The 17,804-nt window shown below is 48.6% G+C and overlaps 1 protein-coding gene across 3 annotated transcripts in view; it reads right to left on the reverse strand.

Moving 5' to 3' along the window:
* The window catches only part of ASH1L (ASH1 like histone lysine methyltransferase), a 76,573-nt gene that overhangs the window by 42,760 nt on the left and 16,009 nt on the right, over window positions 1-17,804 (reverse strand). For all 3 annotated transcript variants that reach the window (XM_064401795.1, XM_064401794.1, XM_064401796.1), the window contains exon 3: window positions 5,003-9,767. In XM_064401795.1, coding sequence (XP_064257865.1) covers window positions 5,003-9,767 — 4,765 coding nt within the window. The remainder of the gene's footprint in view (window positions 1-5,002; window positions 9,768-17,804) is intronic.

The following is a 17,804-nucleotide window of genomic DNA, read 5'->3' on the forward strand; positions in this document are numbered from 1 at the left end:
CTGTTTCCCTTCAAAATATGGTACAGTAATGAATATTATATATTCATTATTATACCATATTTTGGTGTATAATTGATTATTATATCTGTCCCTCCCTTCCCCAAAGAATCCTCCAAAAGGTAACAGCAGGACACCGAAGTTCTGCCAAAATTCCTGCCCTGCCCATGGCCTCAATGCCCCAAGGGGAACCCCAAGGTGTGTGATGATGGGAGAATCCCTGAAAGCACCAAACTGATGCACCAGAATCTCTAAGAAAATCTCCTTTTAGATCCTCTCCTGCCAAAAGTTTGGATTTTTTTTAAATCACGGGCACTCTTAGCTCCTGATGGCTGCTGGAGGGAAGGAACAACAGCACTTTTGCAAGGATTCCAACCTCTAGAGCTGACCTGGGGCACTGCACAGGTGCTCAGCACTGGGAAGAGCTGTCCTGCTTCCAGCTGGGACAGACTGAATTTGTCCCAGTGGTGCCTCAGGGTTTGGGTTTTGTGTTTTTCAGGTTCTGTGCTGCTTTAGTAGGTGGCTCTGGGTTTCATGGTAGGGGTGGTGAGCTCTGCACAGAGCAGGGGCACAAAACAATTCCTGCTCCAGCTGGGGACCAGGGACAAATGATCCAAATCTCAGCCCCAAGAGCACAAACAACTGGGCTGAAGAGAGAAAAACAAGAAGGATAAAACTTCATGGGCTGGAGCTGTAATTAAACAATTAGCTCCAATATGCTAATGGACCAAAACTTACAAAAAGTGGACCAGTTGTCCATTTTTGTAGCCATGTTGGGCTGTGCTGCCCAAGGTGGATTTATTGAGACCTTCTAATAAATCCTGACTTTATTCTTTAACTCTGCCTAGTCCCTGCTCTAGGCCAGCCTTCACAAGGCACCCCCAGTGCCAGGTTCAGGGTAAGGATGATGTTGGCTGGTGCCAGCAGTGCCCAGCACTCTCCAGGGTCCCTGCTCTGTCCTTTTCATGACAGTTATTACTACTGTTATTATTATTATTATATATAATTTTATTTTAATTATTAAAGATTCTTATCTTGACCCATGAGTGTCACTTTGTTCTGAGCCTCTGCCCACCCACCCCTCTGGGTTCAGGGAGCTGCTGTAGCAGGCCTGGCATTCCAGGGTGACTTTTCCTCCTGAGGAACTCCAAAATGCATTGAATTTAAAAAGTCTACACTAACCAAGCACGCTGGGAGCTGGGATTGAAAACAGAAATTAAGCAGAGGGAGTTAAGTGGGGAAAGGACTGTAATCCATAAGAGGGAGGAAAAAAAAAAGCCAAGGAGAAGGTTTTGGAGGTGGCAGGGATGGCACTGCTGGCAGGGGGTGGCACATCCCGGGGGACAGGGGGTGGGACAGGGGTGGCACATCCCGGGGGACAGGGGGTGGCACATCCCGGGGACAGGGGGTGGGACAGGGGTGGCACATCCCGGGGGACAGGGGGTGGCACATCCCGGGGACTGTCACCGCAGTGTCTCGGGGGCTGTCACCGCCGGTGGCCCGGGAGCCCAGACCCCGCGAGCGGTCCCTGTGTGACGCCCCCCGCCCCACCGGGACGCGGCAGAGGAGCGGCGGGGCCGCCAGGGGGCGCTGCTGCCCGCCGGTCCCGCGGCCCCGGGGCGGGAACGGGAACGGGAACGGCCGGGACCCCGCGGACAGGGACGGACACAGGGACAGGGACGGACACAGGGACAGGGACCCCTCGGGACAGGGATGGACAGAGGGACAGGGACCGCTCGGGACAGGGACCGGGACCGCTCGGAACGGGATGGACACAGGGACCAGGACCCCTGGGACAGGGAACTCTTGGGCAGGGACGGACACAGGGACAGAGATGAAGACAGAGACCGGGACCGGCACAGGGACAGGGAACCCTTGAGACAGGGACCGGGACCAGGACCGGGACCCCTCGGTACAGGGACCAGCACAGGGACCGGCACAGGGACCGGGTCCCCTCGGGCAGGGACGGACACAGGGACAGGAACCCCTCGGGACAGGGACCAGGACAGGGACTGCTCGGGCAGGGACGGACACAGGGACAGGGACCCCTCGGGACAGGGACGGACACACGGCCTGGCACTGGCCGGGTCACCCCAGGAGCACACAGTGGCATCCCCGGTGATGCCACGGGAAGGGACGGGTCCAAAGGGATCCCACCCCGATCCCGTCCCCTCCCCGCCTCCTGGACTGCCAGCCCTGCAAGTGAACACGCCGAGGCCACAGGAGCTGTGGGCAGCACACCACGGCTGGCCTAAGGTATGGCATCAATCATTCAAAATAACTCTGATGGAAGCTGCAGGAGCTCAGGGACAACTTGGGATCAACAGGCAGCAGAGTCCTACAAAACTCCCACGGAGAAAACACCAGAGCCTGGAGTGGACAGAACTCCCCTGGATAGGACACCAGAGCCTGGAGTGGACACAACTCCCCTGGACAGAACACCAGAGCCTGGGGTGGACAGAACTCCCCTGGACAGAACACCAGAGCCTGGAGTGGATAAAACACCCCTGGACACAACACCAGAGCCTGGAGTGGACACAGCTCCCCTGGACAGAACTCCTCTGGACAGAACACCAGAGCCTGGAGTGGACACAGCTCCCCTGGACACAACACCAGAGCCTGGAGTGGACACAGCTCCCCTGGACACAACACCAGAGCCTGGAGTGGACACAGCTCCCCTGGACACAACACCAGAGCCTGGGGTGGACAGAACACCAGAGCCTGGAGTGGACACAGCTCCCCTGGACAGAACTCCTCTGGACAGAACACCAGAGCCTGGGGTGGACACAGCTCCCCTGGACAGAACACCAGAGCCTGGGGTGGACACAGCTCCCCTGGACAGAACACCAGAACCTGGAGTGGACACAGCTCCCCTGGACACAACACCAGAGCCTGGAGTGGACACAGCTCCCCTGGACACAACACCAGAGCCTGGTGTCCTGCCCCGCTGTGGCTGTGCCAAGGTCACACCACAGCCTCAGCGTGGGAGCTTCCACCTGTGCTTCACCTCCTGGAAACTCTGACCTCCTCTGACTCCTCGGGAGTCCTGTCTGCACAAACAGCCAGCAGAACCCTCCTCTAACACAACTCAGACATTGGCAAACCCTGCAAATATCTGCCAATATCATAAAAAGAATTTGTTCAATCAGTTAGGGCAGGTTTATGTTCAAAATGTGGAGGTGAGGTAGATTTTCCACATGGAACACTCTGAAATAAAGCACCACAAACATTCCCTGTGGATCCCAAAGACCCATTCTGGATGGGTTCCCTGATGCTGATCCCTGACTGTTTATTCCAAGCCTCTGATCCAGCACCACCACACACCCAAACTGCATCTGCTTTTATAAATAAACAATCTTTGATGCACCAAAGGTTTTCTCTCCATCTGTGCCTTTGCTTTAATCTGTAATCCATGTCATGGATTCAGAATCACTATTTGGCATCGGGGCTAAAACCAAAACACCCCAAACACAACATGCAAACCGACATGGATCTAAAAACCCCAAATGTGGCATTTCTCTTTCCTGGGGCTTTTTACCAGACGTGGTTTAAGTTTTCTGAGTGTTGTGGGGTTCCTTGGGAATGAGCTGGGCCCCAACCCAAATGCCAGCCTCACCAAATATCCATGTTCCAGGTGGGAATGCACTGCCTGGGAGTGACATCCCAGCCTGAGGAATCACTCCAACTTCTGGGGCAGGGAGCAGGCAGAGCCTTCACAAAAAGCATCTCTGCTCTCCCCCTCCTTGGGTTACTCCTCACACAAACCCAGGTCAGATCATTCACTCCAATCATCTCTCAATTCCCCGATCTGCTCAGGTTCCCACAACCAATTCACTCCTCAGAGCCAAATTTAAGTGAGCCAGCACTCAGAACTTCTCTTTCCATCACTGCAGGAGAAGCAATCTCATGGTTCTGCTGCCTTCTCCACACTCCACTCACCACCTCAAGTAATTTCAGTACCAGCACAAAGAAATATGAATTTGTCAAAGATCCAGCTGCGCTTAAAATAAAGAAGGAAAACATAAACCCCCCAAATCCAGAGAAAATCCCTGGGCACACACAGGTGTGCAGAGCAGAGGAGGCGGCAGCAGGCACCACAGCAGGAGCATCCCATGGGAAGGAGCAAGATGGGAGCCAGGAATGGGAGCAGGGATTTTTCAGTCCTGGCAGCTGGTTCTTGCTCTGTCAAATATTAGTCACAAGTGGCTTTGGACAGTGATTTAAACTTCAAGGGAGAATGTAGGCAAGAAGGGAAGGGAGAAGCAGCTCAGGCTTCCCTCACACACTGGAAGCAGGCAGGAACACAAGCTGCACTTGCCCTTTGCAGGTTATCTTTTGTTTTCCTTAATATTATGCAAATGACAAGCTCCTGTTCCTGCTCCTCCTGTTCCAGTTTTGCTGGAGGCTGTCAGATGCATTTCCCAACTATGAATAAATCCAAAATTTCTAGGTTTGGTCTCAGGCATCCCCAGTATGAACCCCAGCAGTTCTGAGGTGTTGCAAGAGGCCTCAAGGCAGGGATTGAAAGCTCTGTTGTAGCAGAGATTGTCAAATTATCAAAATGGAGTTACAAAAGGAATAGGAAACATTTTCTTAAATGGAAACATTACTCACAACAGTAGCAGCAACAGGTGGTCTGAACCAAACCAACCAAACTTCCAACAGAAACACGGCTTTGAAAATATCAAAAATCGTGAGAATTTCCCTCATTTCTCCAGAAAATTAAAATTGTATGGAAAAAGCAAAGACCTTTGCATGAGAAAGCAAAGCCTTAGCTTGTAAGGAAGCAAGAGGAGTTTGTTGGGAGGAGGGACAGAGTGCCATGGGTGGCTCTGGGGGAGATCCCCTGTCAGTCTGTGCTGACACTGCAGCAGCAGAGCGCTCAGTGAGGACAGGGACAGGGCTGGACACCCCTGCAGAGCCAAAACCTCACCTGCCCCCTGCTCCAGCTGTGTCTGGTACAACAGAACCCACCAAAACACACGGAAAGGCCGAGCTCCCTTACCTGACAGTGGCTGCAGGGCCTTGTCCAGGGAAGAAGGCAGGGGCTCCTTCCGCAGGGGCCGGCCCAGCGCCGCGTCCTGCCCGCCGAACAGCCCGGGGCTCTCAGGTAACTTTTTCCGTCCGTTGGTGCTGGCAGAGTTGCTGACTCTGCAGCTGCCTATTGCACTTGTGAAAAGGTTTGTGTGTTCATCGCTGCTGGCTGGCTCTGAGCTGGGAGTGAACCCCCCCAGGGACAGAGCTGGGGAGTTTTCGGAGCAGTCTATCTGCAGAGGTGTCTGCAAGCCCAGTGCCAAGGAATTGGACTCCGAAGGCTCTCTCCTGACCCACTGCTCATCTCTGCTCAGCAAACCCTTGGAAGGTGACAGGTGAGGACAAGCCATGTGGCATCTGTGTTTCTCTTTGTGTTTGTACCTATCCCCGACAGCCTCCTTGCCAAACCTGTAGCGCTTCAAGGACTCCAGAACCGTTCTGGAGGAGCTGTTGGCCGCGATGGTGTCCATGGAAACCTGGGGCTGCTCGGAGGAGCGGTGCTCCCGGTGCTTGTGGCGGTGCCTGTGCTTGTGTTCCAGCATCCAGCCGTAGGCCATCTCGGGGGGGACGCTGGGGTACGTGCTCATGGACAGCAGAGGAGTCCTGCTGGTGGTGAGGAAAGCTTCCTGGCGCAAGAGTTTATGCTTCTTCTTGTGGTATTTGGTGGGGTTGAGAAGCAGGTGGCCTGTATGCATGTAGGAAGGTGGGGGTAGGGGGGTAGTGAAAGAAGGAGAGGGTGGAGGAGGGTAAAGAGTTGGAGGGTACCTTCCATAATAACCTAATCCTATGGGAGCAGCTGCCAGGGGAGAAGGGGAGTAAGGCATGCCATAGGAGGGGTAGAACCCGGTGCTGGACAGGGGGAAGCTCAGGCTGTGCATGAAAGGCATTTCTGCCATAGCTTCCCGCATTTTTGGAGGCCTGCCTCTCTTTTTCTTTAAATCAGGTTTTCTAATGTAGTGCAAAGGATCTAAAGGAAAAGTAGGGTGGGTGTAGAAACTATTGAAATTTATCCTAAAAATGGTAGGCAGCAAATCTCGGGGTATAAAATGGTGACTTCTGTGGGTTATTCTAATTTCACTTAACCGACTTATTAACTCCTCTAACTCAGCGAGGAAATCAGGGTCCTGCCTCCCTCGGAGCTGAGGGTACTTCTTTTTCCTTTTTCTCTTCTGCCTCTTCATCTTGTCGTAGCTGAGGTAATCGTGGCTGCGGCGCTTGCACTTGTGCTTGTGCTTCTCCTTCAGGTTGCTGAGCACGGTGGAAGTCTCGGGCGGGATGAGGGACACGTGGTCAAACGAGTGCCTCTTCTTCTTCTGCCCACAGAACTTCTCGGCTCGGTCCGAGGTGCTGTTGTTGTCCGTGCCTATCCCACTGTCACTGGGGATGGTCTCGTCGCTGTGGGACTCGCTCACGGGGGACGGCGTGGCCTCTTTGAGCGACGTCAGCTCGCTCAGGTGCGACGGCGAGTTGGGCAGCAGCGTGGGTGGGGACAACCTCCTCCTCCCCTTGGCCGCTTTCTTCATGGCCAGGGTCTGCACCACGCCGCCCTGGCGGGAGTGCAGGTGCAGGTAGGGCACCGAGCTGGGCTCGATGAAGCCCGCGTCGCTGCTCACGGGGCTCTGCCCCCCGCTCACGGCCGACGACTGCGAGCACACCGGCGACGGCAGGATCTCCGAGGGGCTCGCCGCCGAGGGCAGCAGGTGGGGAAGGACTTGTCCCAGGGATGTACCAGGAGCCTGCTGGGCAGACTTCTCCAGAACTGTCAGACTGGCAGCGCTGCTGGCTAAAATGCCGTTCAGCACAGCTTTAGGTTTCCTCCCTCTCCTTTTTCCTATGTAAATGGTTCCTTTCTTGCTGACGTTGATTTGCTGGCCTAGTTTTGAACCGAATGTGGCAGCAAGAGTTGACACGGTGTTGTGGAGCTTGGATTGCATCTTCCCTTTGGTATTTGGTTCCACTGTACTGGACAGAATCTGATTCAGGAGTTTCTTTCGCTTCAGAGTTTTCATTTTATTTATTTTTCGAATAATTGTTTTCATTAACTGTCCGTTATTTCTCTTGGCAACTTTTCTGTCTGAGTCTACTTCCAAATCACTCATGCTACAAATACTGGGGCTTTGGACTTCTTCTGGCCCTCGGAGCTGGTCCTTCCTCTCAAAGAACTCCCCGGGTCGATGCTGCTCACTTTCAGGCCCCATCTTGCTCGAGTTCTCTGTTCCAACAAAAGGTGCCACAGACAGAATAGGTGGTTTCATTTTTATCGATGACCGGATCTGCCTTTTAGGCCTCCCTCTCTTTTTAGGAAAAGCTTGTCCTGATAAGCTTTGTTTTAGGGAGGGAATTTCGACTTCAGGCTGCAAAATTGGAGGCTCTTGCTCTTCTTTTGACTGCACTGAGAAGACTTTTGATGCTGGGATCTTGAGAGTTCTTTTGGGGGGACCTTCGAGTTCTGGCATTTCCTTGGATTTAGGTCTTCCTCTCTTGGGTTTGTATATGTCAGTTAAGAAATCATCTGACATACACAAGCTGGAGGGTTGTTTGTGAGCACTGTAGAACTTCTGAGTTTGCTTGTCAGTCTCAGCCAGCAGTGCCAGAGACTGCCCATTAGCTTCATTCAGCTTTGGCAACTGATGTTTGACAAATTCATGCTCCACAAACGAGGATGATCCGATGTTTTTCAGGAATTTGGCCTGCTCCAAATTACTGCTGGATAGTGCACTGTATGAAATGTTTTTGAAAAGCTCTGACCTTTCCAGTTCCAGACCCTTTGGAGGTCGGCACGCGCTTCTCGACACCACTTTAGTCCATCGTGGCTTCCTTCCTTTTCTTTTCTTTAAAGGTTTTGATTGCTGAGTGCTGCTCAGGTTTTTTGCTCCTTGGCAGGATTTCTCAGATGCAGCTATTGCACCGATCTTGAGGAACTGCTTGCTACCAAACAAGCTGGTAAAACTAACTACTGAAGGGGTGACAGTAGCGTGGATGCTTGTCTCAGCTGCCAAAATGGGCTTTTTCCCTGTGGGAGGACTTGTTCTTGACGTTTCCACGTAAGATGCTTTTGAATCACTTAAGTCTTTCTCAGCACCTTTAAAATCAGTGCTGAGGGTGTGGTTCAGTGTCCTGTTCAGACTCAGCAGGGAGCTGTCCGAGGAGAAGGGCGTTTTGCCCACGGGCTCTGAAATGCCCTCCAAGAGCTCTGCCGTGGAGCTTAAGTGCAATGAGTTGGATGCCAGCTGGGAGGAGGCTGTGGGGAGGCTCCTGCTCAGGGTGGGCACAGACACAGTGGGGGAAGGAGATGGGAGATTCCCCTCTCCCACTGCACTGAACGGGGACTTGGCTGTCGACACCTCCGAGGCACCTCCTGTCCTGAAGTCTGGTGAAGTGCAATAAACTGGAGGCTGCTTCTCGTGCTTAGACATTTCATAAATCCCTTTCTCACTGGATGAGTAGGCATCCTGTGGAACACACATTCCTTCACTGAACATCTCTTTGCCTACGTCAGCAATTTCTTTCCGAATTGAAAACTTGTCCAAGATGCTTTCTTTGCTCTGTCTCATCATGTGCTTCTCAAAGGTTTTGCTGGTAGTATTTTCCTTCAGTAAATCCGCAGGCTCGTGGCTTTCAAGGCTACTGAGGTTTGAATTGCAAGGAAGCTTAAAGGGCTCTGAGGAGGGCACGAGGGAGTCTGCTTTCAGAGTTCCAGAGTCCTTGCTAGCCAAACCAGCTGGGCTGCCAATCCCTGCTGGCTTCTTCCCACAGTCCTTGCTAACCAATCCCACAGGACTGCTGATTCCTGGCATCTTCCTGCCAGGGTCCTTGCTAACCAGTCCCATGGGGCTGCCAATCCCTGGCGTCTTCCTCCCAGAGTCTTTGTTAACCAGAGCTGTGCTGTTCCCACTCCCTGGCATCTTCCTTCCAGAGTCCTTGTTAAGCAGACCTGTAGGACTGTTTATTCCCAACAACTTCTTCCCAGCATCCTTGTTAACCAATCCTGCTGGAGTGCTGATCCCTACTGGTTTCTTGAGGGGCTCCTTGTTGGGCAGAGCAGTTGGAGTGCTGATCCCTGGAAGTTTCCTCCCCACATCTTTGCTGATCAACCCAACTGCAGAGCTGGTCACTGGCTGCTTCTTTCCTGAATCCTTGTGGACTAACCCTGTTGGAGTGCTGATCCCTGGAGGCCTCTTCCCAGAGTCCTTGCTAACCAATCCAATTAAGGGGCTGATTGCTTGGGGCTTCTTCCCAGAGTCTTTGTTAACCAATATGGCTGCGCTGCCAATCCCTAATGGCTTCTTCCCTGAGTCCTTGTTCACCAAGCCAACAGCAATCCCAGAGCCTGGCAGCTTCTTCACCAAATCTTTATTAACCAACCCACTTGCAGTTATAGCTCCTGGCAGCTTCTTCCCAGAGTCTTTCACCAAAGCAGATGAATTTCCATTTCCATTTCCACTTCCAGGCTTCTTCTGCTTGGTTTTGGAAGACTTGGAAGGAGGACAAGTTGCAATAAGTTGAGCCAATTTTTCTGTGACATTTGTTGTTCCGTTAATTTCTGTTCTATCCTTTAAATCAGAATTATGGCTACTGATAAGGGTCGGAGGAGATGACTTTATATAATCTGTCATTTCAGAATGCAATGGGGAAACTTTCTTAGATAAAGGGGTTGTTTCTACTTCGATACCTTCTTCCACGTGTAAATCAACTGCTGCAACTTCTCCAGATTTCTTGTAAGACTTGGAAGGGTCCTAAGAGTTAATAAAGAAAAAAAAGTCTTTAGGAGCAGGGTACAAAGTATCACTTTGAGTAACACAGTATCTTTTTATGTTTAGGTGATTAACACTTGCTCTGGTATCAGGGTTACTGTATAAACAGAGGCTTCCTGATCTTATTAATTTTAAACCAAACAATAGTAATACCAGTAATTTAAATAATAAAATGTCACAATAAAATAAACACATTCAGCAAATAATAGTGATATTCATATTTAAAGCAAAATGTTTTAATGGTGGACAAAGCTGAGGCTTTGCTGATTTAACAAAACCCAAACTCCCAAGTCTGGAAATACAAACCATTTAATCTGTCCCCCAATTATTACAAATATCCTCCAAAAATACTGTTGATGTTTATTAATAAAACCCCACAAACAACAAAGTGCTGGGCTATTTATAGTGTGAGAGCACTTGAGGAGCTCACATGGTGCTGAGCAGCAGCTGAGCAGTGCCCTGGAAGGGCTGGCACTGTCACCCTGTCCCTGCACAGCCCTGCTGGCAGCTCAGCCGTGTCCCCCCAGCCCCTGCACCAACAGCTTCTCCTCCCAGCACAGCCCTGGCAGTCAGGAAAATAAGCAAAAGAAAATAACTCAAATTATTCTGTTCGTATGGAGGGGAAGGGGAGTGATAATGCATGGAATAACTGAAACTCACACTTACTTCCAGTTCAGACCTCACCAAACTCGAAATTCATTCTGTAAAGCTTAAAATCAAAACTGCAACACCGAATACCTTCATAAATCCTACTGAGAGCATCTCAATAAATTCATCTTTTATTTTGGAAGGGCATTCTTTACACACAGTGCCCAACACATCTCTGCAGTCAGGGGACACATGCATGGGAATGGAAGGCTCTGAGCCCTGATGAGATAATTCTGCCCGTGGTTCTGGTGTCCCCAGCATCAGGAGGACATGGAAATGCTGGAGCAGGTCCAGAGGAAGCCATGGAGTGGATGAAGGGACTGGAGCCAGGCTGGGAGGGCTGGGAATGTTCAGCCTGGAGAGGAGAAGGTTGTGTGGGAACTCAGACCTTGCAGGACCTTGAAGGGGTTCATCAGGAACTGGAGTGACAGGACAAGGGGAATGGGTTCAGACTGGAAAAGGGGAAATTTAGGTGGATATATGGGAGAAATTCCTCCCTGTGAGGCTGTGAGGCCCTGGCACAGAGCAGCTGTGGCTGCCCTGGATCCCTGGCAGTGCCCAAGGCCAGGATGGACAGGGCTGGGAGCAGCCTGGGACAGTGGGAGGTGTCCCTGCCATGGCAGGGGGGTGGAATAAGCTGGGCTTTAAGGTCCCTCCCAGCTCAAAGTCACTGTGATGCTGTGATTTCATTCCCAAGATGAAAACCTCCTGGGCCCTACCAGAACAAACACTAAATATGGAGTGGAAGACACCAACGCCACAGCTCTTCATCCCTCTGCCACAAAAACTGTATGGCAATGGCCTGGCACTTGCAGCAGCTGACTGCCCTGTCCCCAGAGCTGTACCTATGGATGCTGAAGGAAGGGACAGCCTGGATTCCCCTGAACAGCCAATTCTGGTGCTGACCACGAAGGATTTGTTCAGCCAGCTGCACCTAACCAGGAATCTGCAGCCTGGATCCAGCCAGACACTGCTGAGTGTGGGATTTTCTGAGACCCCCGTCGAAGGGAGGAAATTATGAAGCTGACTTCATGTTTTTAGGTTAATTTATTATTTTATGACATTATATTATATATTATAATAGAATATTATACTAAAACTATACTAAAGGATAGAGAAAGGTCACAGACAGAAGGCTAAAAGATAATAATGAAAAACTTGTGACTCTCTCCAGAGCCCCTACACAGCTCGGCTGTGATTGGTCATTAAGTAAAAACAATTCACATGAAACTAATGAAACAATCACCTGTTGGTAAACAATGTCCAAACCACATTCCAAAGCAGCAAAACACAGGAGAAGCAAATCAGATAATATTGTTTCCATTTTTCTCTGAGGCTTCTCAGCTTCCCAGGGGAGAAATCCTGGGCAAGGGATTTTTCAGGAAATGTGGCAGTGACAGCTGAGATGAGAATCAGCTGTGTGGGTAATGGGGAGCCTCTGCAGGGACCCCCAGGCACCCCAAATGCAGGGCTGCTCCTTCCTGCAGGGCTGGCACAGGGGGTGCTTGGTGCCCACCTCCAGGGCTGGCACTCACATGGAAACTCCCGAGTCAGCATGCCACCACCCTGAGCTGCAATCCTGGAATTCCCTGGGCACCCAGTGCCAGAGAGTCACTGAAGAGCATTAAAGCCCTCAGAGAGCTGCATCCTCCTCCAGCCTGAAATTCTGACAAGAACTTTGGAAGAAAAATCCTCTTTGTTCAGCAGATTTCAAAAATCCACCTAAACACTGACTGGGGAATTCAGCTCCTCATCCCTGTATTTGCTCTCCACACTTTTCCTTCTTTTTCCTGCTCCTCCTGGGTGCTCTGCCACCCTCTGGGTTCTGTGGTGCCCTCACACAGCCACTGCTGGGCATCCAACACCTCTTGGCAGGCTCTGCTTCTCCCTGCTCACCTCCACTTCCAAACAAAGAGCCTGGAAGTTTGAGCAGACACTTAAATAATAAATACATAACTAACAAAACCCTTCCAAACACCAGCTTTGATCTGAGCAAGATGGCAGGATTGTTCTGAAAACAAGACTTTAGCATCAAACACAGATCCTTTGAAAGCTGAAGGCGTGTGCCCTGGAAAGCTTCTTTCTCATCTAAGGGTGAGTGAGTTCTCCAAGCACACTGAAAATTATTTCAAAGAAAATGAAAAGGAAAACAGGAAGCATCTAGTGAGATGTCAGACAAGAAGTCAAAAAAGTCTGTCATTTTTTTCAGCATTTTTAAACCCAAAATTCTTATATGGGAATTTTTCCCCCCATAAATCTATTTAATAATCAGCATGAATAACAGAAACATTTTGGAGGGGAATTTTGAAGGACAAAATTTCATCCAGTAACTTCTAATAGAAAAAATCTTGAGATGATTCCTTTGGAGATGGTTGCAGTGGCTGTAGAAACATTTTAAAAATTCCCAACATCAGCCAGAGAGCCAAAGCTGCTTCTTGCAATTCTGTATCATTAAAAATTTCAGATTTTTGGGTGAAGTGAATAGCAGGTATTGCTGCCACTAAGGAGTGAGAGTATGGCAGATACCAAAATCAAACTGCAGTCATGCACAGCCCCAAACTCCAGGAATGAAAAGGACATTTTCTGTGCAGAGGCAACAGGGGAAGAACTGAACTCCACTGCTCCTATACTGAGGGAATCATGTAAATCACCTTCAGCCACAGCAGCTCAACTCTCCCAGCACACAGACCCTGCCCTGGACACCCCTGGGAAACACCCCCAGGACACCCCTGGAACAAACCCCAAAAAACCCCCTGGAACAAACCCAGGAACAAACCCCAAAAAACCCCCTGGAACAAACCCAGGAACAAACCCCAAAACACCCCCAGGAACAAACCCCAAAACACCCCCTGGAACAAACCCCAAAACACCCCCTGGAACAAACCCAGGAACAAACCCCAAAACACCCCCAGGAACAAACCCCTGGGAAACATCCCCTGGAACAAACCCCAAAACACCCCCTGGAACAAACCCCAAAACACCCCCTGGAACAAAACCTGGAACAAACCCCAAAACATCCCCTGGAACAAACCCCAAAACACCCCCAGGAACAAACCCCAAAACACCCCCTGGAACAAACCCCAGGGCACCCCCTGGAACAAACCCACCCCCCGAAACAAATCCCAAAACACCTCCAGGACACTCCCAGGAACAAACCCCAGGGCACCCCCTGGAACAAACCCACCCCCCGAAACAAATCCCAAAACACCTCCAGGACACTCCCAGGAACAAACCCCAGGACACACCTTGGGACACACTCCCAGGACACCCTGGTACAGGACACCCCCTCCAGGACACAGCCCACAGTGTCACAGTCTGTGGCCATGGGGTCAGGCTGACCCCCAGCCCAGCTCTGGTCACACACAGCAACCTCCTCCCCCTGGGAACCTCCAGGTCCCAGCTGGGCAGGGGCAGCAGCCAGCACTGTCACCTGCACTGGGGACAGGAGTGACCAATGACCCCCAGCCCAGCTCTATTCACACACAGCAACCTGCCCCTGGAAACCTCCAGGTCCCAGCTGGGAGCAGCCAGCACTGTCACCTGCACTGGGGACAGCAATGACCTCCAGCCCAGCTCTGGTCACACACAGCAACCTCCCCTAGAAACCTCCAGGTCCCAGCTGGGAGCAGCCAGCACTGTCACCTGCATTGGGGACAGAAATGACCAGTGACCCCCAGCCCAGCTCTCTCACTGGGCAACCTCCAAATCCCAGCTGGGTAGGGACAGCAGCCAGCACTGTCACCTGCACAGGGGACAGCAGTGACCAGTGACCCCCAGCTCTCCCATTCACACACTGGACAACCTCCTATGGGAATCTCCAGATACAGAAAACCTGAAAACCTCCAGCTCCCAGTACTGGGAGCAGCCAGCACTGTCACATGCATTGGGGACAGAAATGACCAGTGACCCCCAGCCCAGCTCTGGTCACACACAGCAACCTCCTCCCCCTGGAAACCTCCAAACCCCCAGCTGGGAGCAGCCAGCCCTGTCACCTGCTCTGGGGACAGCAATGTCCCCAGCCCACCCAAGGGCTCTGTGAGATGGCAGCACAGAGCTCAAGTCAAGCCCAAGTGGCTGCTGCTGTCACTGTCACTGTTAGAAATGAAGGATGGGACTATTTTTAATTTAAGGATGATTTATTCTACAGATAAATATCAGTCTTAGAGCTTGTGAGATTTTAGAGAAGTGTTCAGCTATAGCTCAAGGGCAGTCCCAAGTTTCTTTGTTATCAGATAATGTATAACTTTATATTAATATATAATATACTATGTATTATAAAATATACTAGCTATATTATGTATATATATTATATACATATATATCACTTTCCAAACTAATATAAATTTCTAAACTAACATATAACTTTCTAAACTAACATACAACTTTCTAATATAACTTTCTAAACTAATATATAACTTTCTAAACAAATACAACTTTCTAAACTAACATATAACTTTCTAAATTAATATATAACTTTCTACACTAATATAACTTCCTAAACTAACATATAACTTCCTAAACTATAGACGGTTGCCACAGAATTTATTTTGATTTTCCAACTTACCACCTTAACTTCTGCTGCACTGTGGATACTTTTGTCTAATGGCTTCTGTCTCATTTGTACCCATATGTTTCTGCTATAATTTCTAAACTCTTAGCTGATTTATAAACCCTTCACCATCTTATTTACAGTTTCTTACTTATTTAAAGTATAGTTTTACTTACAGCTATAGAAATATAAGTTTATGGTTTTTCGGTGTATTGTATTTTTAAATACAATAAATAAATAAATAAATAAATAAAATTTTAAATGAGTAAATAAATAAATAGCTTATCATAAGGCTGCAAATCAAACCTTTTTGTGCCTGTGGAAGTTTCTATTTTTCTGATTCCCCCATGCTCCCATGGACCCCTAAAGGTGTCCCTGTCTCCAAATTCTGCCAGCTCCTGGTGCTGCAAGCTGGGCTCACAGGCAGCATCCAGCCCTTAATTCCTTCCTGAGCCCTGCTTCCCTTGGATAAATGCAGATTTATATATTTATATTAGTAAAATTATATATTTATAGTTGTATTTATATTAGTAAAATTATATGTTTATATTTATAGTTGCATTTATATTTATATTAGTACAATCATATTTATATTTATATTTATATTTATATTTATATTTATATTTATATTTATATTTATATTTATATTTATATCTATATTATGTTGTGTTAGGGAAGCACAAAGTCAGGTTTTAATCAGACACATTTGTGAGCACTGTGGAAAAAAGAAAACATCAACACCTCCTGAGTGTTTCACCTGCTCTCTCCTCCTGCCTCAATGTTGCAATCAAATGGACAATGCCATAAAAAATAAAGTTTTCCTGGAATTCTGGGCCTCTGCAGCCCAAATTTCGAGCCCTGCTCCACGTTCCTGTGGTGTCAGCTGGAATGAAAAGCCCATCTGGGCACAAAGCTGCTCAAAAGGGTGAGATTACATTGCATCAAAAAGCATTTTGTGCTCTAAAAACTGGAACTTTTGTTCCTGTGCAATCTTTAGTTCAACTGTCTGGTTTAAGACTCCGTCCAATAAAAGTATTGCCCAAAGCAATTGCATAAAACACATTAAGTTTCCACAAAATTTGCATTATTCTTCGTTTGACACTGAGCTGAACTGAAAATTCCCCATCTCCTGTGTGAACTTACACTTTCTAGACTTGCACCATTCATCTGAGGAATAATAATTCCAGGTTATTTTGATACAAACTATCCAAATTAACAGCTTATAATTGCTGGGGATATGGGTTAGTGGTGCTGGGGGAACAGTTGAACTCCATAATTTTAAAAGTCCTTTTCAACCTGAACAATTCTGTGATTCCAGAATCATCCCAGGCACCAACAGCAAAAAAACCCCTTTATTCTAAAAAGGGGATCAGGGTTTATTACTGCTAGATCATTATTTAGTGCCATTATCTCTGGTATTTATGTGCAAAAAGGTCAAGGGCAGCAGATCTTCCCTGGGCACAGGGACATCCATCAAGCCTGGTGTCACACTTCCCAACCAAACCCAAGAACAAAACTCAAAATACTCTCAGCTTCCAGCACCTGGAGTAGTTAAAAGGAACCAGCCTGCTCATGAAAATGTTGTTTGGGATTTTTTTTTTGAGAGCCACTGGCAAGAAATAAGGATTTTTAATGGACATACAGAGATTTATCCAGTATTGTTGTACTCCAGGCCAACGCTCAGTCTGGAGCATTTTGAGGAATCACAGGAATTATTTTGTAGTTGTGACATCAACACATTCCCTAAATAAAAATGCTGTTTATTTTTCACCTCCAACACTTTTTATTTTTTAGCCTTTTCTAAAAGCAACTTTGAACTACCAGGAAAACAAGGATTCTGTGGAATTAACCTAAGACAAAAAACTTCTGTCCCAGCTCCTGCAGGAAATATTCCTGAGCTACCCAAAAAGAAAACAAATCAATTCTTCATCTTTTAAACTTTTATTTTTTTTGCTTCAAACTCTTTCAGTGGGTGGCTGTGATTTCATCAGCAAACTTCCCTGCATGACCAAAGGCAGAGGAAGGGCTGCAGAGCCCTGCACTCAGCAGTTTTACACAGAAAAAGGAGAAGGAGCAGGAGGCGAGTCCCAACCTGCTGCTCTGTGTTCCCACTGTCACTTCTTGCCTTTTATTGCTAAACCTTCACTGCTGCCAGCACAGCTGAGCCATCCCTACCCACCATCCTGCAAAATAAAAAGGCAAAAATGGCTATTTTTGTTCAAGGCTCGGGGTTTTGGGCTTAGTACAGCAATGTCTGCCTGCCCCAGGACATTTTCTGAAAGAATTCCATACTCAAGTGTCAAAAAGCAAACTGAAAACAGTTAATTTTGGTTTTTATAACACCTGGCAATGTCAGCCATTTCTGGGTTTCCCCTTCCTGCTCTGTGATTTTCTCCTCAGAAAAAAAAAAAATTTATTAATTTTTATGTCTACACATTACTTGAGGACAAATTGTAAAATACAAGGAAAAATTTGCCCACTGAAAGGGTGGTCAGGCCCAGGGAAGTGTGGAATTATTATCCCTGGAGTGCTGGAAATTGTTCAGTGCTGGGACCTGAGCTGGATCCCAAGGCCTTTCCCAGCCTGCAGGATTCCGTGACTCCAACTTGCACCTACCCTGTCCACACTGCAGACAAACCCTTCATTCATAAATCTAAATATATTCCCCAAGTTTTATCAGCACTAAACTCGAGGAAAAAAACCTGTCATAGATGGCAGTGCAAAGGATTTTCCTCCTATTTTCATTTTACCACTGGTATTCCCAGGAGGAGAATTCCACTCCTCCTCTCTGTCTCTCAGTGGTTAACTCTGCACACTGCAAG

Source organism: Passer domesticus, chromosome 32 (genome assembly GCF_036417665.1).
Source record: "Passer domesticus isolate bPasDom1 chromosome 32, bPasDom1.hap1, whole genome shotgun sequence".
Taxonomy (NCBI): domain Eukaryota; kingdom Metazoa; phylum Chordata; class Aves; order Passeriformes; family Passeridae; genus Passer; species Passer domesticus.